The sequence below is a fragment of the Triticum urartu genome, chromosome 4 (genome assembly GCF_003073215.2).
Source record: "Triticum urartu cultivar G1812 chromosome 4, Tu2.1, whole genome shotgun sequence".
In the NCBI taxonomy this organism is placed as follows: domain Eukaryota; kingdom Viridiplantae; phylum Streptophyta; class Magnoliopsida; order Poales; family Poaceae; genus Triticum; species Triticum urartu.
In genome coordinates, this window is record NC_053025.1 from 4,036,662 (window position 1) to 4,063,018 (window position 26,357).

The 26,357-nt window shown below is 45.7% G+C and overlaps 1 protein-coding gene across 1 annotated transcript; it reads right to left on the reverse strand.

The window, feature by feature from the left end:
• Nucleotides 1-10,939: 10,939 nt before the first annotated feature.
• LOC125550129 (probable 2-oxoglutarate-dependent dioxygenase SLC1) lies at nt 10,940-15,169 on the reverse strand. The gene is made up of 3 exons (XM_048713045.1): nt 14,567-15,169; nt 12,776-13,100; nt 10,940-11,511 (listed from the first exon to the last, which is right to left on the reverse strand). Exons 1-3 carry the CDS (start codon nt 15,103-15,105, stop codon nt 11,263-11,265), a joined length of 1,113 nt encoding a protein of 370 aa, XP_048569002.1. The 5' UTR covers nt 15,106-15,169; the 3' UTR covers nt 10,940-11,262.
• Nucleotides 15,170-26,357: the final 11,188 nt, after the last annotated feature.

Here is a 26,357-nt window from a genome sequence, read left to right on the forward strand (position 1 = left end):
AAATTATAAAGATAACTAAGCGCATTTTCCTCCAATGCTCGGCACTAATCATGGGCTCTAAATAAGTAGTCCCGGCTCCCCATTTCTTTACTCGTGTGCCCAGGAAACGAGCAAGCGCTCGATGCATCTATTGACATCGATGCGTCACCGGGCGCTCGGAATAACTAACGTAACTGGTATCATGAAATAAATCCTAGCATCAACCACTGGCGCCTAGCATTGGAGATGTCCTTCCACTGCTTCATATAGCAGCTGCCCTTTAAAAATAACCAGGTTGTATGAAAAGGATCGAGCAAACAGCTCAACCAGGGTTCATACATGACCTTTCGGCTAACATGCATGTTCTGCTCCCAAGAAATCAATCAAGTTGTTTGTTCCTCTCGTTCTTTAACTATCTTCCACTTATGCTTAAAATCCAAAACAACAGCGATCATTTTGGTCCTCTTGGTCCTCACCGAGCTGGGGTGCTGTCAGACCGATCCTCAAAAAAGGACCCACTGGATAGTTAGGTCCGACTGGTCCAAAGCGAGGCTTAGTTAAGGACTGGACTTGCCGGACCACATCAAGCCTGGCATAAAATGTATCATGAATGAAATTACACTCAGTGATAATCATTGACATATCTTTTGGTACCTCATAATTTATGTTACTTATTAATCAAACAGTTCTTTATCTTTCGCTATATGATATCTCTCTATTATCTTTTCTTTGTGAGAGAACTCTCTAGTTTTTGTTGGCTATTTATACTAAGCTTTTTTAATTATTTTGATTTATTTATGAACATAAAATTTTTATTCTTAAAAATTATATTATATTCAGCACAATTTACCATATGATCGTGCTATTAGAATTTTAAAGACAATGACATAGGTCACAATTTCGACATCTGTTTTACTTCCCTATTAGGCATCCGTGGTTACTATCTTCGAAACATTAAAAGAAGTATACTTCCCTAAATTAAAATTGTGTTTTTTCAGCAAAAAAATATGTTTTTGTTTCATAAAATTGTATTTATAAGCTTGGTAAGAAAATATTGGTTGCACTAAATCTTTCTTAGTGAATTAGTACGTACCATTATATATATACATATGTTAATTGCGTTTTTATACATTTGCAATTGTTTTGGCATCTTTAAATATATTAATAGTGAGCCATATTAATAGAGAGCTCTAGAGCGTATGTGTCTAAAAAAATCTTGATATATATGCCTCTATATACATATGTTAATTGTGATTTTTTTATCTTGACCGTAAATAAATAGGAAGCATAGAGTGCATAAAATATCTATTAGGGCCCTCAAGTAATTGCCATTGCTCTTTTATTTGGTTTTCATAGAAAAGGCCTTTATTGTTTGATCATGTGGTTCAATAGCTGGTCTATTTGGTCCTGGGACGGTAAAGAAGAAAACATAGGATTGAGATGACGTATCATAATGAATCCTACAAGAATCAAAAAACGAGTTCTTTAGTTGCACCATGGAAAAAATGGAGGAATTTTCTATAGGATTAGTGCATGCCAACGTCGTAACATAAACAAATGTATTTTCCATGAGGCTAGATTCAATGGAATATGCTCTAGAGTGTGCGTGCGATGACAAATGAAGAATGTTTGACTCAGGCCAGTGGTCAAATAAACAGTGTTACAGAACAAGTATATTAGACAAAACTCTCCTACCTAATCAACTACTGGATTGTTCAAACCAGAAGGAGTTTACGGAGGAAATTATTTCACTAAACATGAGACATCATCAAAGCATGGAAACTGAACCAAAACAAAACGTAACCTATACAATATACTGTTCTTGTTGCTACTTCTTAACTCGTCTTATGTTCTTCTCAAGACATCAAAATATTCACCTGCCATCTCAAACACAAATACATAAATCTTATATTCCTCTCAAACTTCTCTGGATATTTTCTCCTCTATATCGATGCTAATCAAGCTTGAACTATTGTTGCACCATTGAATCCAAATGTATTATGGCTTCGTCCTCCTTGCTCGACCACTAGGGTTGGCCACACCAAGAAATAACACTTTGCTCGATATCTTGCTCACACATGAAAAACATCACTGCCACATTTTCTTTGGGTGGTGCTCACTATATCGTAAAGATGTACTGACGACGGACCAATGTTCCATGCCTTATGCATGTTCAACACAAACCCTTGCTTGGGTCCGATAAACTATTCTTTCATATGTATTGTAGTTACTCACTATGTTGCTAAGACAGTACCAACAAATTGTACTTTGCTGAGTGTTGACACCAGATTTTGGCATGGCAAAAACCACAATTGAGATCGCCTCAAAATTAAAGTACCCAACATGAAAAGTTTTCGTTTCGTCGAAATGAACAATGTTGATATTTGGGTCATCTCCATCCGAGCTCGTCTCGGGGGCCAGAATTGTGCTCTGAGTGCTGAAAGTCGGTGTACTGTTCATCCGATTATGCAACCATAACGACCTCACATGAAAAGGTGCTCTACATGAAAATTATTCATCTCGTCAAGGCAAACGAATTTTCTTTTTGAATCATGTCAATCTGAGGCCGTATGAAAAAGTTATAGCCAACACAATGCGGCCCGACCATGACAAAGATATGGCACCCAACACCACACACCCATATACACCCATGCCTGATACATGGTGCGAGTTATCACTATTTTGGCACTAGTGATTCGACCCTAAAGATTATCTCAGATGAAAAAATGTTCAACATCAGTTTTCTTCGCCTCGTCGAGGTGAACAAATTTTCTCTTTCGATCATAGGTCGTGTGTGGTGAAAAAATGACATGGCACAACAATTAAGGAGGAGAGAGAGCACTTTGGTGATCCCATGAAGAATCAATGGGAAGCACGTGAATTTAGGCAAACCACTTAAATGAAACAACTTGACCAATGCATGAAAGACTTTAGGTGCTAACTTATTAAATAAAGTGAGCTTAACAACAACAAGTTAAGCACCTATGCATTAGGGAGTTGAGTTGCTAAGCTATTCAATGCATTTAGCACCTCATCTAAACAACTTTGCATTGGAAGAGGCCTTATATATCACATGTCTTGTTCTTTTCAGACCGTCTTGAATTTTTTTTGCATGGTAATACGCGTCTCATTCATATCATAAAAAACAAAGTATAAGTCACGTAAGAACCGACATGACAAAACTGAAAAGATAGCAGAACATCTCTGAGCTTGACAGCAACGCCCGTCACATGCCTCTGGCACCATCACAACAGCCACCTTAAACGTCTAAACATGTAAACAAACAATGTGTGTGGCAAAACCAATGCCTTTCCGGAGAACCCAATGATATGTAGAACTCCCTAGGTCTCAAAATAAGTGTCGGTGATTTAGTACAAAGTTGTATTTTGGGACACAGGGAGTACAAATTAGTGTGGGATATATATGTAATTTTGTACTCGTACAAATTGACTCATTTAAGAGCAAGACAAAACACTAGCTGGCCTGAACTCCTGTGACGGGACGGTGGTACTCAAGGTCTGTATTTTATCTAGAGATCAGTGGAGCTGGGGTAGAAATATACTCCATTAGCTACAATATATAATATACCGGTACGTAGTTGATCTATCGCTTCCTCTTCTTGCTGCAGCTGCCGCCGTTGGTGGTCGACGTTTCGCTTTCAGCACTGCCAGAATAAGAGAAAGAAGGAGGAGGAGGAGGAGCAGGATCTACTGCTGCCGCTGGTGTGGTCCTCTCCCTGAACACCGCGTCCAGCTCCTCCTCGGAGAAGGAGATGGCCTCCGGCGGCATCTCAAGCAGCTGCCTCCTCCTCCTCCTCTTGCGTGGCTTCATCTTCGTCGGCGCCGGCGGGCAGATCATCTTGGCTTGAGACGGCGGCGAGGTGGGCGTGTGGTAGCCGTCGTCGGTCTTGTGCTGCGTGGCCGGGGCTGCGGGCTTGTCGACAGGGATCGTGAGGAGTGGCGGTGGTAACGCCGCCATGGCTTTGCTAGCTAGCTCGGTGGAGTGCTACCTACAACTAGTGCAAGCAAACTAGCTACGTACTCCAGCTGAATTTAAGCTAGCTACGAACGCAGGTGTCGGTGCACCGTGCAGGAATGCATACCAAAGAAGCGTTTCATCGGATACCCATACCCATATGCATGCATGTAGCTAGCGAGCCGTTTGAGAGCTGAGCTGACCGTGCATGCATGCGTTCATGATTGACCTTGGATGCTTCGACGTACCCTTTGTGTACGTTGCATGCATGTTGTTTGGAGTGGTGCGAGTGCATGGCATGACTGAGTCCTGGGGACGGGTGGAAGCATCGATCCGGACGGACGTACGTATACGTCCAACGGTGGTCGATCGGTCGAACCATGCATGCATGCACGTGACCTGTTTCGATCCTACCGGTCGGTTCCCCGCCCTAGGATTCCCGCCGGCCCACGAACCAATTCCAGAAGCAAAGCACTCACGCAGCGCAGATATCCCTAGCAAGAAAGAAAATACTCCTACACGATAGGTGATCTACAGGTATGAATGTAATTTTTTTTTATTTCTGCTAAAAAGACTACAAATTCGGCACCAACATCTGGGTAAGTCGGGCCTCTCCCTGCAGGCTTAATTGTGAGAAGCTTTTGCCCGCTTTGTGTTGAGTTATGCTCGTAGCCTCGTAGGGAAGCCAATGAGGTAGCTTCAGGTTGCACGCAGGTTCCGCGTGATCATTCTACTGAGCAGTGTGTTTGTACTCTTTTTACTAGGTCGTTTTTTTTCAGGTGGCAAGTTTTTACAAATTTTGCCATGCGTCCATCATGATCGGCTACTTTTTAGCATAAATAGCATGACAAGTTTTGCTTTTTTTTTTTTGGATTTGGCATCTAAAAAGGGATGGCAAGAAAATGGCCTCTTTTCGCATATGAACTTGCAAATTTACTTACTTTCTGTTATGGATTTAAGGGAGGGAGGTGGCAACTTCAGTTTTTGGCCTGATGGATCGGATCAGTTATGCACATGGCTGTTAGAATTTAGGGTTTTCGGTCTATCCCTATTCCTCTGCGCTTATTCGTGGTGCCGCTCACAATTCGCATATCTAAGGCTAGGGGGTAGGGACCTTTTTATATTGTCTTTTCAAAGAGTTCACCTCTTATACAGATATAAGATTCCTAGTCTTTTCCACTAGCTAGTTTCGGGGATAGAGTCCAGATTAAATTACCAACCACAATCATATTTGTCTGTTTAACGGATTCTACCCATTTTGTCCCCGGAGCACGCGCTTGTGAGCAACGCGTCATAATAGAGTGTAAATTCTTTTAATTATGTAGATCAACATTAGGGCTGTAATCTAATTATACGATTTAGCTCCTTCCAATCATCAGTGTACCCAGGTAGTCTTTCCAATATGAATAGTATATTGTATTCCATTGATAGTCGACCAGCTTCCTTAAGTATGTAAAACTTAAGTACGTTCCAGCAAGTAATAATTCCATGCATAAGTACATGTATATAAAAATTCCATAATGAGGTATTCCGAATATTAGTAATTTCTAGTAATTTGAATATAGTTGCAGGACACATAATTCCAACATCTTCCACTTGTCCCAAACGATCATTCAAATATTCGTAAACCCATAGCCTTAACATGCTTGCCAAATACCTCCTGACTAGGAGGCTTAGTCAAGGGATGAACAATCATATTAACACTAGGTTGAAAACCCACAAATATATATATATATATATATATATATATGGTGATACTTTCCTTCAATATGTTTTCTTGTTGTGACACTTCAGATCACTAGAGATTTTTAGTTTCTGCCTAATTATTCCAGCATAGCCATCGGTGGACGTCCTTCCCTTGAGGCTTGCGCGTCGGTGGACGTCCGACATGCAAGGAAATCCAATGGAACGGAGTGGCCGTGTAAAATTCATCTGAGAAAGCATCCAAGGTCCCAGTCCCGGGGAAGTCATGTTCACGAGGCCATCAGACCAATTGCTATTGCTACGGGAAGGCCAATTTTGATCAGGCTCATATTTCGTGCATGCTAAGGCCAACTCTCCCCATGTTTCTTTTATTTGTATTGCACGTGGATTGAGGAAAGAAAAAAGCATGTTCATGCGATCTATCGCTTAGATTGAGGAAAGAGTACAGGAAATATCTCGCCGCTGCGGAATAAGCAGGAAGCTTGTTTATTGTTGTTCTTTGTACACACAGTGCTACTTGGATGTTCACGCCAATTGCCAAATCGAGTCAGCTAGCTCCTCCTACTACTCCCTCCTTTCCGGTTTATAAGGCTCAATTCAAAAATCTCACCAACCAAAATAGATGATGAGTGGTGGAATATTTTTTATAGTTTGCAAAAGCACCCAATTAATGCTCTTGTTTTTCTCAAAAAATTATGTTTACGAATGCATTAATTGCAATAAATGCATGCATAAAGTGCATGCATTGGTCAGTTTTCTCTTAATACTTGCATGCAATGATTTAATGCACCTTGAAGTCTGAACATGTGATGGAGAACAACCAAATTGAGCCTTATAAAATGGAAAAACTAAAATTTTGAGATAAGCCCTATAAACCAGAAAGGAGAGGGTAGTATTACTTGCATGAGGAATTGGGATACTAGTCGATCTTGCCCGTGGATCTTCTTCAATTTTTCACCGCAGAAGTGGTTGGTCCCAACACAATTTTTATGGTTTGGAAAAGACAAATCATTTTCTTTACTTCTACAGAGGAAACAAACCGGAAAGGCCAAGGAAACCACGGATGGCAATTGATATAAGTTATGACTAGCACATATGTCCGTGCGTTGCGACGGGAGAGAAATTAGTATGCATTTAAAGTCAGTGAGAATTATATGTGCAAGCAAAACCCTATGCACACACAAAAATGAACATTTAGCTTCTCCGTTTTGCCGGGTGTGAAATAATAAATCCACTATTGTTTCATTCATTGACCCGGTGCAGTAAAGAGTTTTATTACGTCATCATCGTACGCTAGAGAAGGCCCATGAGTTATTTAATCTACTTTTCTTTTCAATCGACAATATTTTAAGGTATGAAGTTTCTGAATATTGTAGGAAATATGATGCATTTTTTAAATCTTGAATAGTTTTCTGAAAACTATCTACACTTTAAGAAAATCGTGAACAAAATTTGACATAGCAATATCTTTTAAAAATCACAAACAATTTCTGAAAACACCAATATTCTTGTGAAAATATGAACATTATTTGAATTTGTGAACAATTTTTTAGAATGTGAACAAGCATTGAAAATTCATAACATTTTTCGAAAATGTGTATCTTTTAACATTATTTTGATTCCGTTTTCTTTTTAGAAATATTGAATTTTTTGAAAAAACAATAAAATACAAAAAAATGGAAAAACAATTCAAGTCCGGAATATTTTTGAAAATAGAAACAAATTTTGGAATTCTAAACATTTTCTATAATTTGATTTTTTCTGAAATTCTAAACGTTTTTTCAGAATATTGAATTTATGAAATAAATTATAAGAAAAAGAAACTTGGAAGTAAAAAAGCAATAGGGGAAGGAGAATAAAAATATATATATAACACAGAAACAAGGAAAAACGGGCCAGCCCATTATAGGTTGTCCTGTGCGACGCTCCGACTATTGGTCGCCCTGTGCGGAAAATATAATTTTCGCAGCTGTGTGGGCAGAAAAATAAGTGGGCTAGCTTCGCTGGGCCACCGCGCGCGGCCCACGTACGAAATTCCTCTGGAAAAACCTTTTTTCTGGCAGACAAACGCATATGAATTTAATACCACCTCGGATAGAAAAAAATGTTTTCGGCGGTGAACGGATGAAAAATTGACGAAACGCACCTTACTTTATTAATAGATAGGTATAGATATAGATATAGATTAGTAGGTATAGATATAGATATAGATTGATTGCTAATTCATGGAACAAGTCAGATTTAATTCGCTTACGTGAGTATTGCCTCTCCGTCGAGTCTGCAAAGCAGCTTGCAAGGATGGCAGCAAGGATTAACTTGTACGCATACACATCTACATGAAGTTCATGTCCGGATTATTTGTCTAAGGATCAAACTGTGAAGAGAAAGGCTGGTGTTCTTGGCTATCTTGACACTTGTGCGCACCCTGATAAGGGACGGAAAACACAAGGAATTAATCTGCGTAATCTCAGCTTCCGTCTTCACCCAGTATACAATTCATAACTTTTAAAAGGGATAAACATTTTTCAATACCAATAATATTGTTTACATTACATAAACATTTTTTTACATGTCATTAACATTTTTTTAAACAGGTCAAACATTTTTTAAATGTCACAGCCAATATTTAATGATACCAACATTTTTGAAATTTCACAGACAATATTTAATGTGTGTGTGTGCGCACGCGCGGGCGCCCTATGTCTTGCATTCAGCGACAGGGGATAAACCCTTTCGGAATGGGAGCGAGATGGGCCGGCCCAGCAGAGTGAGGCCACAGCCTCCTTTTTCTGTTTTCTTTTAGGTTTTCTGTTTCGTTTATTCCTTTATTTTTAAATTTTTGTTTGTACATTAAAATATTCTAAATATATATGTTACAAAAACACAATTTTAAAACATTTGAGAAAAGTGTTGATGAATCATTTGAAAAATGGTAAATGTTTATCACGGATACTAAAAATGTATAAAAAACTGTGTATAAATTGTTTGATCATGTATTTAAAAAATGTTAATCAAGTGTTTGAATTTTTTATGAACAAGTATTTTAAAAATATTAATCAAGCATTTGAATTTTTTTAATGTGTATAGAATTATTTTTGACCATGGATTAAAAATATGATGATCTTATTTATCATGTATATAAAAATATTAATTAAGCATTTGAAAAATGTTGATCAAGTATTTTAAAAATTTTAATGTATGTAGAAAAAAATATTGACCATGTATTTCAAACTTATGAATTTTTTTATCATGCATATAAAAATGTTAACCAAGCATTTGAAAAACAATTGAAACCGTATTTGAAAAATGTTGATCAAGCATTTGAAAAATGCTAAATTTCTATAGGAAAAATGTTGACCATGTATTAGAAAAATGATGAAATATTTTGATAATAAGTGTCGTGGGTTTGAACTAGGATCGAACTAAACATATTTCAAAATTGTGACACTTATTTTAGAAAAGGTGTTTCTCGGTGAGAAACGCAAACATTTGCTTCTGCTGGAAGCATATTTTTGTTTCCCGAAAAGGAAAAAAAACGCAGTTGTGCTTCCGAAAAACGACTCTCTATCCTTCTTCTAGGATCAACGATGTATATTATGCAAGTTGTATATAATAATATGTAGGTAGATATCTCTCTGTATGGCAGGACTGGAACTGGAACGAGAACCGTGAGTGATATCCCCCTATTACTCTTTTAAGGCCACCAAGCTGCTCGATGTAGATGGACAACATCGATTTGCCTCAGTAAAATCAGGTAATATCTTGTTGGACACATAATGAATTCCGAGATACACAAATCTTGAAAAAAATATAATGAGTCGTCAGGAAGGGGGAGGGGGCTATGGCCCCCACTCTTCACCTAGTGTAACAACTAGTCATTCATAATTTTACACTCTTCACGAGGGAAATTATGGGCGTTCGATGGCGCTGTCCATGTGGGCGGGAGGGAGCCCGAGGTACTCTGCAGTTGCTAGGAAAGACCAAATATCTTTGTTCAGAAGAGAGAGAAGAAGAGAAAATCCACTCAAGTCGCGCTCCTTCTTTCTTCCCCAAAGACTCACATCGGATGCAACCTCCTTTCCTTGCTGTGGAACCGACAAGAGGGACACCGTCATGATGAACTGCTCATGGTTTCGCCACCATGCCAACATCCAGAAAGGTGACGTCTGCACCTTCCATTTCAAGCGCAAGGTAGGGCGCCGCCTCTCCCTCACCGTCCATCGTCTCTAGGCGCAATACCGATGGCAGTACCTACCGCCTATATATAGCAACCATTATCGTGTTTAGTTAACACTCCGTATTATGCCTGCTTCTGCTAATGCAATGAACTGTGTCTCCCTTGTAGAGATTGCCCGCCTTTTGCTAGATGTTCGGCTTTGATTTCAGTTGCCGGATGTATATTTCAAATCACTTATCCGGCTTATAAGACTTGTCTGTTAATATAGACCTATGCTTTATGGCTAAAATATCTCTTGCTACAGTGCTCCTCCAAGCATTCTTTTTTTTAACTGTTGCGCCTGATTAATACTCTACAAACACGTTCTCACCTACGATAGCTAGGTTGGTATGCACAGGCATGCAGAAGAGGTAGAGGCGCGCCCGGCCACTAGTGATATATGATACTCACACATCCATTCGAGCATTATTTGACCACACACGCATGACCAAGCTACATATATCATACTATGGCTCCAGGTCTTACTATCTATAAAGCTAGACTTGTCGTGAAAGGGTTCCGACAAATTCTTATTTGCCAACGGAACCATGCGTCAGCTTTATGTTGTGTTAGGTATCGCCCATACAATGAACGATATGCGCCAATGAAACGGCTACACAAGCCCAATAGTGGCCCGTTTAGTTAAAAAGGTCGGCCCAGTTGGAGTCTGATGCTAGAAGCTATCTTTTTTGGCACTCGACCATGTATTATTTTTATTATTGATCGTGAAACACCGTGAAAAAACAACCGGATGGCACAATGGCTTTCGAGCGAGAGAACCAAACGATACTATGTACCAAGATCATTAGAAGAGCCGTCTCTATCTACACATTTCACATGTCGAAATTTATTTCTCCATTCCTAGAGCCAAGAAATCGCACAAGATTGAATCTGCCACACACGAGTCAACGACACACGTCAAAAAGTGAAACCCAAATCGTAGACCATTGAACACATATTTTTATCCGTGCTAGTTTAGAACCCTTCGGTCTTGGTGCAAGAGCATGTTTCTTAGAAAAACCAACTATGTTCAACCTTCCTAGTTAATTTGCCGCAACAAACTCATGACCAAAGTGGAATAGACTCATTATATTGGCACATACATAGGTACTGCTTTCTAACAAAAAAGATATATAGATACCAAAAACAATACATACATCTTCAATGCGTCACAACACTAGCTAACTCCGTAGGGAGTACCATACATACATACTATATAAGAACGTTCATCAATTGATGGACGCTCTTCATAATAATTAAATAACTAAAAATCAAGAATGAACCTAGCTAATTAATTAAGGGCACTTTTCGGCAATCGCAATCCTTTATGATCCTCCTCGATGGTCTGTTTGAACGACATCAATTAGTTGGTTCGGTCAACGAGATGATTACGTAGTGATCCTCCTGGACTGGAGGAAGGTCTTGTGCTTCCCCTCGGCGGAGGCGAGGTAGTCAAGGAAGGTGGTCAGGTCGGTGTCCATGTACCACCGTGGGGTGCCATTGGCGAGAAGCTCCGGTGCGGGGCCGATTACCCGTTCTGGTGGAAGGCTGTGCAGCGACGCAACCGAGATCCGCAATTGCGTTGAGTTCACTCGCACCCGGTGCAACACGCTCTTGTACCGCCCGTTGCTGAATATCTGCACACACATATATTTATGGAACATACCGTCAGGTAAGGAAGTTCATGGGGGTTGTTTACTTCAAAGGTATTTCTTAGAAACTTTTAGACGTTTTATTTTTGTTTCGGAAAAACTTTAGAGGGTTTTGATTCACTCTCATTGTTTTGCCAGGGTACCACACACTGTCTGCTATTAATTCATGTAGTTTTCTGATTCCGTAGGATTTAAGAGCACATGGCATCCCAAGCCTTCTATTTTTATGAACAATCATACAAGCTAAAAGGCCCCAAAGTATATGCTTGTGGAGTGACGAGTGGTGTGAGCCGTAAGATGTGAGTGACATGGTGCAAATATAAAAATATGCTGGATTCATTGTGTCGAATAAGAATACATTCTCTGGTGGATAGGCTAGGCTAGATCGTGTAAGAATATTTTCATCTTAATTAAAAAATTAATTAGGAGGAGATGCACCTTTGCTTAATGCGCAAAAGAAGAAGCATCGTCATGTTGGTTTGCTTACAGAGAGCAAAAGTTGAGCATATATGCATACGTATATTGTGGAGTTCACACATTTAATTATGAAGTGATATGATGGAGCAAAGTCAAAAGACTTGCTATACATATATTGCTAATCTTAAATTATCTTATCTTTCCATGTGAGTTGAACTACTAGAGTGTGATCAAAGACTATAGTCTATGCATGCATGCTTAGCTAGCGTAGCTAGCTTCTTGGAACTGAAACTTTTGTCAACAAGACGCGTCGGCAAACTGATTGACTTTTCGAGCTAGTTTCTTCCATACTACTGTACCATATATTTGTCTGCCCATCATGAATCGTCGGGCTATCTAGCAAGCAATCTAGGCTACACATTTGTTAATTAGCACAAACATAGGCCGGTCTGATTTGCCTTGATTTGATTGCTCAACTAAGTATCTTTATTTATAATCGGCAAAAACAGACGCCATTCCGGCAACTCTACTCTATTTTGCTAGAGCTACTAGTCGTGTGCATTTCAAATATGCAGAGGTCGGGGCTAAACAGTTTTGCAATTCCGGCAACTCTACTCTATTTTGCTAGAGCTACTAGTCATGTGCATTCCAAATATGCAGAGGTCTCGGGGCTAAACATTTTTGCAGGTTGCATCAAGATCTCCACGACGGGAAGATGTGTTTAGCTAATAAAAACAAATTACAACCAGCTCTCTAGACACACACATATATACGGATATATAGTATAGTCTTTAAATTTTGTATGCCTCGAGAGATGTGTGTATGTACGAACCTCGAAGTGATCGCCGACATTTATGATGAGGGCTCCGGGGAGGGGGTCGACGAGGAGCCAATCGTCATCGCCCTGACAGACCTCTAGGCCATTGACCTGGTCCTGGAGGAGGAGGGTGAGGAAGCCGTAGTCGGAGTGCGGCGGCATCCCTAGCGTGAGCTCCGGCTCCGGGCACGCCGGGAAGCAGTTGACCATCATCATCTGCGTCCCGCAGCCGAGCTCCTCCAGCACGCCCTCGCCGGTGATCCCCATCGCCTCGAGCGCCGCCTCCATCAGCTCCCGGAACAAACCCTGGTTCGCGCGGGCGTACGCCGACATCACCTCCCTGCAACAACAGAGGGGCCCACAGGTCAGCGCCGAGGGTGCCGGTAGAAAGTGAATGGAGAGAAAATAACAGTAACATCCATCCATGATTGGCAGGCGACAAAGTGAATATATGTAGTGGCGGATCTTCCTGGGGATTTGATTCGTTTTTATCTATCTATCTATCCCATTCCTATGCTGCCGCCGGCCGTCCAGCCGGAAAGTAGTTTGTTTTGTGGCGTGGCTCCTGCTGACTGAGACTGACACCTACGATGCAAAAGGCTGCGCTCTCTCTCACTCTCTCTTGCTTGTTTCTCTCTCAATTATTTCTTGCTAGACTAGATACCCTCTGTGTTTGGATTTGGATTTGGATTTGGTTGCATCAGCAGACAGCACATGTATACTTTCACTGCCATTGTGAGATTGCTCAAGATTGAGATTGGCCTTTTAAAAAAAAAATCCTAAAAGAGGAATAAAAGCAGTGTGATGCTTCCACTGCTCTAGTTTACTGCCTTGGTTAGCTTTTGTTGTTATCAGGAGAATCTCTTTTATATCCCCTCCTATGTGCAAAAATACTACTCCTATACAAGAAGAATACTATTGCTACTATACCAAAGCAAGTGACTTCCACAACCACACAGTTAATTACTACTACAAAATATAATAACTAAAGCAAGTGAGTTCCACAACCGCACAAATTGCTATACCAGCAGAATATAAAAAATTGAGAATGACAACAGAATAATATTACCAGCTACAGCTAGTAATGCTATTCATCACCGAGGGTCGTAATAAGCTACTTTTAACCCGGGGTATTCTTACCAACATTTCATTAAAAATTGCTTTTGGCATACAAATAGTTATATTCATATTGATTCACTATGAGAAATTCAACATGAAAAATTCAAAATGTAATTCATAAGACCACAAAAATTGCATTTTTTTATGTATGCTGTATTGTTCACATGGATTCACTATGAGAAATTTAGATGTATACTACTCCCTCCGTTCCATAATATAAGACGTTATTACATTCAATATATGTGTATATTGGATGTAATAACGTCTTATATTACGGGATGAAGGAAGTATGTTTTTACGTTTGTAATTTTATGTAATATAAAATACTCTTTTGCAGCTAATATATACTTCTTCCGTTTGGAATTTTCGAAGGAAGGTTTTCTTACGTTCTCGTTTGACTTGTAACGTAAGATAAAATTTATATGATGTAAAAATATGCTGCAGTGATGTTATAATAGAGAAGTTCATGAGCGCGACCCTATTACCAGCTACCTTAGATAGTAATATTATCATTATCAGCTAGCTTAGTGAGAGGGAATACCAAATTGCTAAATACTCCAAGACACCACACATAGAGCGACAAATCATATGTATGTTGATACACATCACATCATCAAGTAATGTGTTGATTAAGTTGGTGATTAGTCAGAGCTTAGTAGAAGTAAGTGGCATTGCCATCGTACGTACCTGAGGTCGGATGGGTTGTTGGGCCACGATGGCACGACGTCGTCGAGCCTGGCCGGGTTGCAGAGCAGCTTGAGGAAGTCGCGCCAGCAGAGCACGCCGTCGTTGAGCTGGTTGAAGCTGGTGCCGTACCGCACCGGCGCCCGGATGTCGGGGGACATGTGCCGCGCCCGCTCCTCGAACGGCAGCGCGAAGAAGCGCGCCGCCACGTCCAGCATCGCCTTTGCCTTGTCGCCCGCGCCGTGGTTCACCGCCTGGAAGAAGCCCAGGTCGCGGCACGCCGCGTCGAGCCGCGCCAGCTCCGCGGCGCGCTCGGAGGGGGCCGTGGAGCGGAGGCGCGCCATGTCGATGACCGGGATGCCGCGCGGTGCAGCCGGGGCCGGGCGGTCGGAGGGCGGGAGCACGTAGCGCGGCGGGAGGGCCGTCACCCCGCGCTCGCACAGGTGCCGCACGCCCTTGTTCGGCTCCTCCGATGCCTTGCAGGTGGCGACGGTGGGCTGCTGCTGAGGATGGTGAGCATGGCTGCTGGTGCTCTCGGCCATTGATAAGCACGCAGAAGGTGGGGTGTGTGGGGAAGAGTAGAGCCTGCGGATGAGTTGGAGGGAGAGCAGAGGAGGGTATCTATTTATAGGCCGGAGGAGGAAGAAGAAGCAGAGAAGGCGCTCTGCTTTCCATTGCTGGCTGCGTTGACCCACCCACATCGGAGGGACGACACGTGTAGCTGATCTGTCTGTCCACGCCGGAGGACCAGACGCCCCAGGAGCTGCCACGTGCACCTCCTCCTACCTACACGACACTACACTAGTACATGACCTGACCTGACTGTTGAATGTTGATAGGAATTTGCTACAGTTGAAAGAAAACACATGGAGATGGAGGCTCATCCCATCACTTTCTTGCAAAAAAGGGTCTATTTTCCTTCCTGTACAAAAACCACCGTATCTCATCTCTGACCGCTTTCTCTGCCGCTTGTTTTCCAAATCACGCCCACAGTTTTCCGAAATAATTCTTCAAGAGTTTTTCCGAAAGGAGAGGCAAAAGATTTGCGTCATCGATTAATTTAGCACAAGTACATCCACACATACATTCATACATATGAATTGACTACATTGCTTTTTATTCCCTTGTCGTGAACGGTTATACTTTGCAACCGAATTTCACATGTATGTACATACCCAACCCCACTATCTACATGTATGATTTATATATATATATATATATATATATATATATATATATATAATGGTCGGTTTTTAAAGGACAAAACAATGTGCCCCCATAACTTACACATACATATGAATTTGGTACCTTTTTTCTTTTTTATAAACTCGGTGATTGAAGGTGGCATCAGCTCTTAACCCCCACCGTACGATCTGTGGTGTGTAGTTAACAAGTGGGAATAAAAGATTTTTTATGCTAAATAGTATGATATTGCATCCTAGCATATGCTACACACACATAATAGTATATCTAGGCAACACGACATGTCATGCTTACATTCGGCGAATAAGAAACGACCACTGAGGCTGGAGGCGGGCGTTTGGCTCTCCGGTGCATATGCATTAGGGCATGTACAATGGTGCTATCTTAGTAGTGCCACGTAGGATCAATGATGAGTTGGAGGAGAGAGAACTCATAAGAAAAGGCTTGTCTTCTCTTATTTAAGAGAAGACAAGAGATGATCTCTTAGCACAATATGTCTCATCACGTTTTTAGGAATTGCTAGTTATTGAAGATAAGACTAAGAGATGACCCATTGTAGACTCTCTTTTTTGTTATCTCTAAATTACATGCAAAACTTAAGATAAGACTATCTTATCAACCATTGTACATGCCCTTATCAAGTCGTATACTCTTATAATAAGTTTTGCCAAGGAATACCTGTCAGGGTATTGTGGACGAAAACCACCACAACAACACAATATACAAGTTACTCCCTCCGTCCCATAATATAAGAGCGTTTTTTACACTAGTGTAGTGCTAAAAATGCTCTTATATTGTGGGACGGAGAGAGTACTATTTACGCCTTTTGTCCTTGGAAGTTTTTTATTTTTGCGCTGAAGTCAACGAGAGTTTTTTTTTGGTCAAAACGTTTTTATATGGGTACAAAATAACATCAAGTTTGTTCCCAAAAGGTTTGAACTTTTGTTTTGTAATTACTATTTTTCCCTATATATATATATCATGTGCATATGCACCCAAGAGAGCTAAGAGGTATTATATATATACACAGTGATGAATATCAAAGTGACATGTCAAGCTTACACATACGACGAATCACGAATAGGAAACGACCACTGAGACTAGTCTAGCATGTGATATATAGATAGTGATGGTGCGATATATATATATATACCCACCCATGATCTCACCTCCACCACAAATCTTGAGTTGAGTTGAGCTGAGCTGAGATTTTTCCGAAGGGCCAAAAGCCGATCTTTATTAGAAGAAGAAGAGCAGTACAACACCAGAAGCAGTCCAGGAGGTCTGGGCCTGCCAGCTGGTAATCAGAGAATACAAGCGCCGGGGAGTGTGTTGGCTAACTAACTAAATCAGCCACACATCCGGGGAGCTGAGATGAGATTTTTATTCAGACATACGTAGACGTAGTGCCTAGCACGAGTTGTGTTCTCCAAAGGTAGCATATAGCAATAGCTCTACGCATGCAATGCAATGCATCTGCTGCTGCTGCATGCGCGGGAAAAAAATGCATCAGATGCGGCAATGATTGATGCCCTAGCAAAGGAAAGGAAAGGAGATTGGTCCCGGTCGACCGTCGGATTATTTTCCAGATTCCGGCTGCTGCGTGTGCCCGCGCACCGCCACACACGTACGCCCTCATCACTTTGCTTCTTCCATCGACAGGATCCATGCAAGATCTTTCTTGGCATTTTTCTTTTCTTTTTTACAGCTACCTAGCTGCTTTTCTTTGTTCCGTCACTTTGTTATGTATATCTTCCTATCCTAGGGAGGTATATTTATATGTGCCACACGTTTGTGTCGACATTTCCAAGCATTATGTGATTCGCCGGTTAATATATTTTTCCCTCTCCAATCGTAAATAGATAAGATAGATGAGGTCGTACAGAATGTGCGGTAATTGTTATTAATTTTTTTTAAAATACTGAAAATTGCACCATTGCGTTCACCCTGGAAAGTGTTTTCATGATGCGAAATATCATAATCTTCTTGCTGGCATGCAACTTTGTTTTTTTGAAACAGAGGCAAAAGGAGAAAGAGTTTGAATGAATTGCAACATCCCTAGGGAACAAAAACAACTATTCTCGCGGCATCATTGACCCCAATTTTTTTGCTCCTACCGCCACCCAAAGTGCCACATCCTTCTTGAGATTATCTAGGAGAACCATTGGCGGCGCGTTTTTGATGGAAGACGCGAGCATTTCGCTCATTCCAGATGGTCCAGGAGGCTAGCATGACAAGGGAGGCCATGGCCTTCCTATTTGGCACCGAATTGTCTGAGAGCCCAATCCACCATTCCCTAGTGGACCGAAAGAGGTGCCGGGAACAGGTGTCAAGGTGATCAAGCTGCAACCATGCCTTGAGCATGCCCCAAACTCTGACCGTGAACCTACAGTTGAAGAGAAGGTGGTCGACGGACTCCTGGACCTGCTTGCAAAGAGGGCAAGGGACACAGTTTGGCCAATCCCGCTTGGACAGCCGGTCCACGGTCCAAACCCTGTTCTGCATGGCCAAACAAGCAAAAAAAACTGACTTTAGGCGGCGCCCAAACCTTCCAAACCATATCCAACATAGGGGAGTGAGTCAGGCCAAGGAATTGGGCCTTGTATGCGGAGGCCGCCGAGTAGAGGCTGCTAGCAGTGTGTTTCCAGGAGATGTCATCATCAATGCCATCTTGGAGCTGGAAATCATGAATGGTAGCCCAGAGCTCAACAAACTCCCGGATGTGTGCAATAGAGAATTTGGTCGAGGTGTTGATTTTAGAGATCCAGGCGTCGTCCTTCAAGGCTTCAAGGCATGCAACTATATATGAAAAGCCAAATAAGCATATTGGAGAATGGAGATCATGTCGGTGTCCAAAACATCGTCTATTTAGGAAACAAGGGTGTCAATGTTTTGTAACTTCCTTTTTGAAATGAAATTTGCCTATCACTTATTCATGACCCCTCTTAAAAAATTAAGTAAAAACGTGTATGAAAAACAAAACTAGTATGCCACTATAGTACTTCAATTTTCCACACACACAATTCCACTTAAATGCTGGTCTCGATCTTTTTCTGAGTCGGCATGGGCGAGACATCGCTCTCATCCATGTCCACAAAATCCTGCATGACATGACAAAGAGATCGGCGACCTATAACGTGCTCTGAATCATTGATAGCCGCTAACATGTGATCACATGATATACGTTGCTTATGCTTAGCTATGATCTAGCTCTAGCTAGGGCATTGATCCAATATGCATGCACATATTGAAAAGGAAATAGAGATGCCAACTGAATTCAGCTGGCACGCATGACAAGAAAGAAAGGGCATGCAAAAGGCCCCGGCCGGCAAAACTATAATCTCATTCTTCTTCTTTCTTTTCTGTTTTTGCTCATGTAAACATATACGTCCGGACACAAACATGAAAGGCTCTCTCCGTCGAGCCTTTCTAGCTTAGATTTGACTAAACTAAAAAGGTATTTATTTATTTATTTATTGCGGAGAGGCTGAAAAACTAACGTAACTAGACTGCTAGTTAATTAACAAGGCTTCGATTGAGCGTATGCAAATGCAATGAATGGCATCTGAAACCCTATCTAGTGGTAATTAACTAAATTATACTGATTAGGTTTGACTAAGGTGAACAAGTTAACTAAGCAGAGTGGTCGAAAGGCTCTCATGCAACGGACGGTATCCGAAACCCTAGCTTAATCTGCAAGCAGGATGCCTAAAGATATTGCTATTTTCAATGACGCTCGGTCGAGTGCTCTGAATGGGCATTGAATTATTACTTTGTGTGCGCAAGGCATCTGTTAGCCATAGTTTTCGAATGCCGGGTAGAGCTAATGACGTAGACTCACACTGTCATGCACTCACTCGCACTACCGTAGGTTTGAGGTTGATGAGGTCATCACATCATAGGCCTCTCGCTGTTGACCCGAAATATAGATCGTCTCTTGCTAAGGGCATCTCCAGCCGCGCCCCCAACAGGGCCTCCCCAGGCAATTTTGTCGCGCCGGCGCCAGAAAAAGGCCCCAGTCGCGCCCCCAGAAGGCCGTTTTTCGCCGACTCGGGCCAAAACTGGTGCCGGCGGACCCAGGCCGAACCCGGCGCCCTGGGGGGCGCTTGGGGAGCCGGCGCAAGCGAAAAAGGCGCGTGGGCCCGCCCTGGAGGCGACCCGAGGGCCTTTTCCCGCCGTTTGTTGATGCTTTTCCCTCGCATCTCTCCCGCTCGCTCGCCTTCCTCCCGCCATTCTCCCCCTTTCTCCCGCCAAACCCCCTCCCGCTCGCCTTCCAGTCGCCGCCATGCCGCCGAAGAAGTACACCATGCCGCGCGCGGCGGCAAACGCGACTGGCGCCGTGGTCCAGCCGAAGCAGAGGAAGCCGAGGGCGCCGCCATCGAAGCCGCCGGGCATGTCGAACGCCGAGTGGAGGGTGGAAGTTCAGCGGCGCGAAGCAGTCACCGCCGACAGGCAGAACAGGGCCATCGCCAAGAGGGCCCGCGACAACGCGGCGCGCTTGGCGGCGTCTTCCTCATCGGTCGACCATGCGGGGATGAATCCACCCGTCGTCAGCCACGCCCAGTACATGCCCTGGGGACAGCAAGGCGCCGGATCTCCATGGGGTTCATCGTCGCCCGGCGGCGACGCGCACGGTGGGTTCAACTCGAACGTGACCTTCCCTCATGGTCACCCCGCTACGCGCACGCCCTCGCCCGCCTTCGTCGGCGTGCAGTACCCTCCATACAACTACTCGCCGCCCGCCTCCTACGCGTCCACGCCGACACCCCATCTCTACCGTGGACCTCTGCCCTTCTCGCACCTCGGCGACGCCGACGACACGGGAGCCGACATGGACGACATCATCGCGACAGGATCGACCGCGGCCGCCGCCTCTCCCGGGTTCGCCACCCAGGACGAGGTAGTGGATCTCAGAGGCGACATGGAGGCCGAGCTTGGCTACGTCTACGGCAAGGACGCGCAGGAACCCGAGGAGGAGGAGGAGGAGCCGGCTCCTGTTCCGACGAAGGGGCGCCAGAAGAAGAAGAAGCGGGCGGCCAGGTCAGGCGAACCGCGCATCAAGTGGACGTCCAAGGAGGAGGAATGCCTCGCCGAAGCATGGAAAGTCGTCTGCCTCGACCCGACCACCGGCGCGAACCAGAGCTTGGAGACGTACTGGGACCGCATCAAGGCCGAGTTCGACGAACGGAAGCTCGTCGACCCCTACTTCAAAGGCGTCTACATGCAGCGCGGCTCCAAAGCGATGGCGAACCATTGGGGCCGTGTCCAGTTGGCGTGCAACAAATGGCATGGAATCGTCGAGGAGGTCGCGGCTCGCCCGGAGAGCGGCGCCAGCGTTGAGGATCAGCTGCTGCGTATGTTCGCCATGTATCGGGGCGACAACCAAGACGCCGACTTCAAGCACCTCCACGTCTACAAGCGCATTGACAAGTGCGAGAAGTGGGCGGAAGTCCGGCGTGCCCTCGACAAGGCCAAGGAGACATACAAGCCGGACGCGCCGACTCCGGGCGCGTCAGAGGGGCGGCCGGACGGCCACAAGTTGGCGAAGAAGGGGAAAAACGCCGACGCGGCAACCGCGCGAGTGCAGGAGTCCATCGAGCATTGCCTCGCCGACGCGCAGGCCCGGGCCGTCCTGCGCGAAGAGAAGACCGAGGCGCGGTGGTCGTCGCTAATGAAGAACAACGCCATCAAACTCGACCTGCTCCGGACGAACGTCGCTGCGAAGAAGAGGAACACCGACATGGCTTTTCTGATGAGCGGGGCGGACATGCTCCAGAGCAACGACGAGAAGCTCAAGGCGTGGTACCTGGTGCAGCGCGGCCTCATCCTGAACGAGCTGCCGACGGCAACGCCGACGACGCCGACGACGCCCACGACGCCCACGACCACCCGGACGCCAATCCCAAACGACGCCTCTACGTCGCCGCCCAGCAGTGCCGAAGCCGCGCCGACACAGCCCAGCACCGAAGCAGCTCCGACACCGCCGAGCCCGCGCACGCCGACTCCGCCAATGCCTGGAGCCGACCCCGCCGAGTGAATCATTGCGCATGCGAACTACGTCCGATCGCCGGATTTCCGGCGTCTTTTGTGAGCGGGAACGACCAAGTTTAAATTTCCTGCATCCTGGGGCCGGCGCGTGGGGGCGTGACTGGGCGCTAGGTCGCCCCCAGGGACCGAACTAGCGCCGGCACGCCCCCAGGCCACTCTATTTAGGCGTCCTGGAGGGCCGAACGGCTGGAGATGCCCTAAGTTCATCACCTGACTTTAATGAGACACACGGTGTGCTTTTGTTCTTTTGGATTGTGTTTTTTTGTGTAACGACCTAAAGAATCGTAGCTCAATTTCAAATGTGAAGTTGCTTATCACACATACTATATATGTGATACACACAGTGTGCTTGACGATCTCTAGTGGGCAATTCCGTGTGCTAAACAACATGTCATCTACTCCCTCCGTTCCTAAATATGAAATGTTTTGGTAGTTGAGTATTAAGTCAGTTACTAACTTGTCATGGTATGATATTGCATAGCCCTTGTCTTGTAAACAATGAATCTTCTTTTGGAGAGAGGAGAGTTTTCAAAGGTCAAATGCGCATGCATATATACTTTTCTGGTCTGAATTATAGGAACGAAATACACCAGCTAGTATACATGCTCTTGTGCATTCGAGAATACAGGAAGGAGGTACCATGCATACCACTGGTCGGCGAGGAATGTTCGAGCAACAGTTAGTTAGTGGAAACGCATGCGCGCATGCATGGTCGAGCTGGTCATTTCTGCTAGTCCATCCATGCTTGCAGTTGCATGCATGGATGGATGTCAAGTCAACATTTCTTCCGATTCTTTCTTGTGGTCAAGTCAACATTCTAGAGGAAGGAAGGAATGTATGGACCAATGAACATGCACTTCCTATATAGAGAGTCAAAGTCGCGAGTAGCATGCATGAGCAGGAGGCAGCTACTTATGACCATCAATACATGCGTTCAGATCGATAGATCCACGTAGACCATACCTGCCATGGACCTAAACAACGTACGTACGCATGCTGCACGCATGCATGCCTAAGTACATCAGAGTTAGGCGCGATGCAATATATGGATGCAATTTTTGGTTCAATTTTAACCCCTAAAAATATTTATTTTCTGATAAAGGGCGTTTTATTAGTTAAAAAGTTTAAGTATTATAGCATCTCCAGCCGTTTGCCCCCCAGGGGGCGCCTAAAATCGCCGCTTGGGGGTGAGCCGGCGCAAAAAATCAGCCTGGGGGCGAGTTGGTCCCCAGCCGCCCGCCCCAGGGCCGCCCCCAGGCGCGTTCAAAAAATAAAAGTATATAGCAAATTTCGACTAAACACGACAAATTTCGTTCAACTTGGGCATATATTTCGACAAAGTTTATGGATTTTCATTACATAGAAAATATATAAACTAATCTAAAAAAGAAACTGGCTGAACGCCGAGTAGTCGCCGTCGTCGTCACCGCCGTTGTCATCGTCGGCCTTCTCCTCCTTGACGCGGGCGCCCCTGCTGGACCCGACGTCGCCATGACGGACTGGTGGCGGCGGTGGCACGTCGCTGTCGTCGATGACGACGACTCCTCCTTCGTCGCGGCCCGGCGGCGCTCCACGAAGCGCCGCAGGGCGACACACTAGCGCTCCCTCGCCATCTTCAGGGAGTCCTGGCGTGCCCATTCAAGGGCCGCGTCGTCGTCGAGCTCGACCTCGCCGTGCTCCGTCTTCACGGCAGGGAGACCCGGCTCCGCCTTCATCGGCGCGAGCCCCGGCTCCGTCTTTGGCTTGACGAAGCATGGAGGAGGAGCCGACGAGGAGGCGCGCCGGCCGCCCTCGTTGATGACAATGCCGGCCCTGCGAGTGCGCCGGCCGAGCGGCGTCTCCACCGCAGGCTCGGCCTTGACGCCGAGCAGCACCGGAGTGCCGGAGGAGTGCGAGGAAGAGCGCGAGGAGGAAGAGGAGGAGGAGCCGAACCTCCTTGGCGCCCATGGCACGTCGCGTCGGCGGTGTGCCGCGGCGTCCGCCCTCGCCGGGGGGTACGCTAACGGCGGGTTGTTACCGCCCTCGAGGTGCGTCAGCACGCCCTCGAGTGTGCGGCCGGGGACGCCCCACCACATGTGGCGCCCCTCACTGTTCTTCAGGCCGCCGACCACCGTCGCGCCGTTGGTGGACGCCAGCCGCTGCTGCTGACGGCGTTGGGAGTACGCCGCCCAAGCCGCGTGGTTGTCGGCGGCATACTGGGGGAGGGAGAGTTGGGCGTCGGTGAGGGAGGCGCGCACGACCTCGACCTCATCGGCGAAGTAGTAGGGTTTAGCCACGGCGTCGGGCAACGGGGAAATGGGCACTCCCCCGTTGCTGAGCTTCCAGCCCGTCGGCCCGGCGCGCATGTCCGGCGGCGCCGGGATGTTCGCCTGGAACAGGAGCCACGACTCCCGTTCGCGGAGAGTGCGGCGGCCGAAGCCGTTGGCCGCCGCCTTGTCTCTGGGGAAACGCTCGGCCATCGGGAGAGGGGGAGGAAGAGGGAGGGGCTGGGCGGCGGCTCACGGGAGAGGGAGAGGGAGAGGGAGGGCTCGGCGGCGGCGCTCGGGAGAGGTAAAACTCGACGGCGAGGGCGGGGCTAGTGTGGCCACAGGCGAGCGAGGCCACCAGCTTATATAGCCGCGTCGCGCCCGTGTGTACGCATGCGAGGGAGGGGAGGCGTCGGCGCGCCGTCCCGTGACGCGCCGCCCGTGAGGAATCAATGGCAAGGCTGACCGGCGGCAGCCTTGCCATTGATTCCCCGCGAGGGAAACCGAGGCGTTGGGGGAGGACGAGGCGCGGTGTCGCTGACGCGGCTGGCCCGCGGCTTTTTCGCGCCAAAACCACTCGCCCCGGCGCCCCCGGGCGCCCCTCAGCGCGCCGGGTTCGGCCTGGATCCGCCGGTGCTGATTTCGGCCCAGGCCGGCGAAAATCGGACTCCTGGGACGCGACTGGGCCCTTTTTTCGGTGTCGATGCAAAAAAATCGTCTGGTGAGGTCTCCCTGTGGGCGTGGCTGGAGATGCTCTTACATCCGGCGCTAAAAGACATTTAGGGATGCATGTCAAGTCAACATTTCATCACGTGGTTAGGTCAATATTCTAGAGGAATTGACCAATCGATTAAGTAGTAGTAGTACACTGGTAGCAGCATGCATGCACGCAGTTCCAAGTCCAAGTCAAGGCCACGAGTACGTACCTAGTTGTATGCACGACGTACGCAGCTCGACCATGATAGGGATCTTCGGCAAGCCTTTGCTGAGGTGACACAGGTTGATGCACCACTGTTACCTGTGAAGGAATTTCACCACGGGGTTTGTAGTGTGGTCTCCCATGCCCTCTGCCTGGGATCCCAACGCCTTTGCACCGGGAGAAGGATGCATGGTGCCTCTCACTCTCAGCGACGTAGCACGAGTGTAGAAAAGAAGAACAGGGCATGCAACACGTCCCGATGGCCAAGCACATGGAGCATATGTTGTTGGGAGGTTTTTTGGCGACTTGTCAGAGATGAGCAAAGTGGAGGTTGTTGAGTAAAAGATGAAAACCTACCTCGACAAGTACAGGAAAAATAGTCTCGCGCGCTGCAAGTGATAGAGGCGTTGAGCACCTTGGCAGGCATGGCTGGGAAGTCGAAGTTTTTTTTTTTGAAGAGAGGCAAAAGATTTACCTCATTCATTTAATAAGAGGAATAGAGTTTATGGTTGTATTACAACACAGACAGCGCCGCAACAACACAAGTGAATGTGACCAACTACTCTCGCTCATCAAGTATCCCAACTTTCTAGCACCCGCAATTACCCAAAGCATGGCCTCCTTCTTGATGTTGGCGAGTAGGACCGTTGGTGGGGCACTCTTGTGACGGAACACTCGCGCATTCCTCTCATTCCAAATGGTCCAGGCGACGAGCATGGTGAGCGAGGCCATCGCCTTCCTGTTGGGGGTAGATGTGTCGGAGAGGCCGACCCACCACTCTTCGATGTTGTCCGAGAGGTGCCATGAGGATGTATCGATGCTCAGCAGTTGCAGCCAGTCCTTGACTAATCCCTATAGGCGGATAGAGAAGCCGCATTTGTAGAAAAGGTGATCAACAGACTCTTGCTCCCGCTTGCAAAGTGTACAAAGGCCACAATTTGGCCATCCGCACTTCTCCAATCTGTCCGCCGTCCAAATCCTATTGGGGGAAGTCGAAGTTGAACCCTACAGGATGTTTCGAACACGATAATGTTAGCCGATGGTGCTTCAATTTAGAGGCGGTGACGAGGCTTGATATGGCTTAGATTTGTGAGCGGCTAGTGGCCAGTTCAGTTGCATTTGAGCCATGCCTTGTAGCTTTGGACCATGGCACTCTTATGTCTGGCTTAGAAGGCGTTCCTTGATGTGATGTCGCGAGCCAAAATACTAGTGTTTTTTTTGGGTTTTCACTCGGTTTTCCTTCCTAATTATCCGGGAATGTGTGGTTTTATGTTCTGCATTTTCCTTATAGACTGGACCATCTTTTTTTCTTTTAAATCAACTGCAGGAATCACCTGCCCTCGCGATGGGGTTCTTCAAAGATTATGTACATCAGTTA

Coding starts and splice junctions, on each gene's coding strand:
- LOC125550129 (XM_048713045.1), bottom strand. CDS start 15,105: ATGGCCGAGAGCACCAGCAGCCATGCTCACCATCCTCAGCAGCAGCCC. Junction 13,101..14,566: donor AACAACCCATCCGACCTCAG/GTACGTACGATG, acceptor CTGTTGTTGCAG/GGAGGTGATGTCGGCGTACG. Junction 11,512..12,775: donor ATGTCGGCGATCACTTCGAG/GTTCGTACATAC, acceptor ATGTGTGTGCAG/ATATTCAGCAACGGGCGGTA.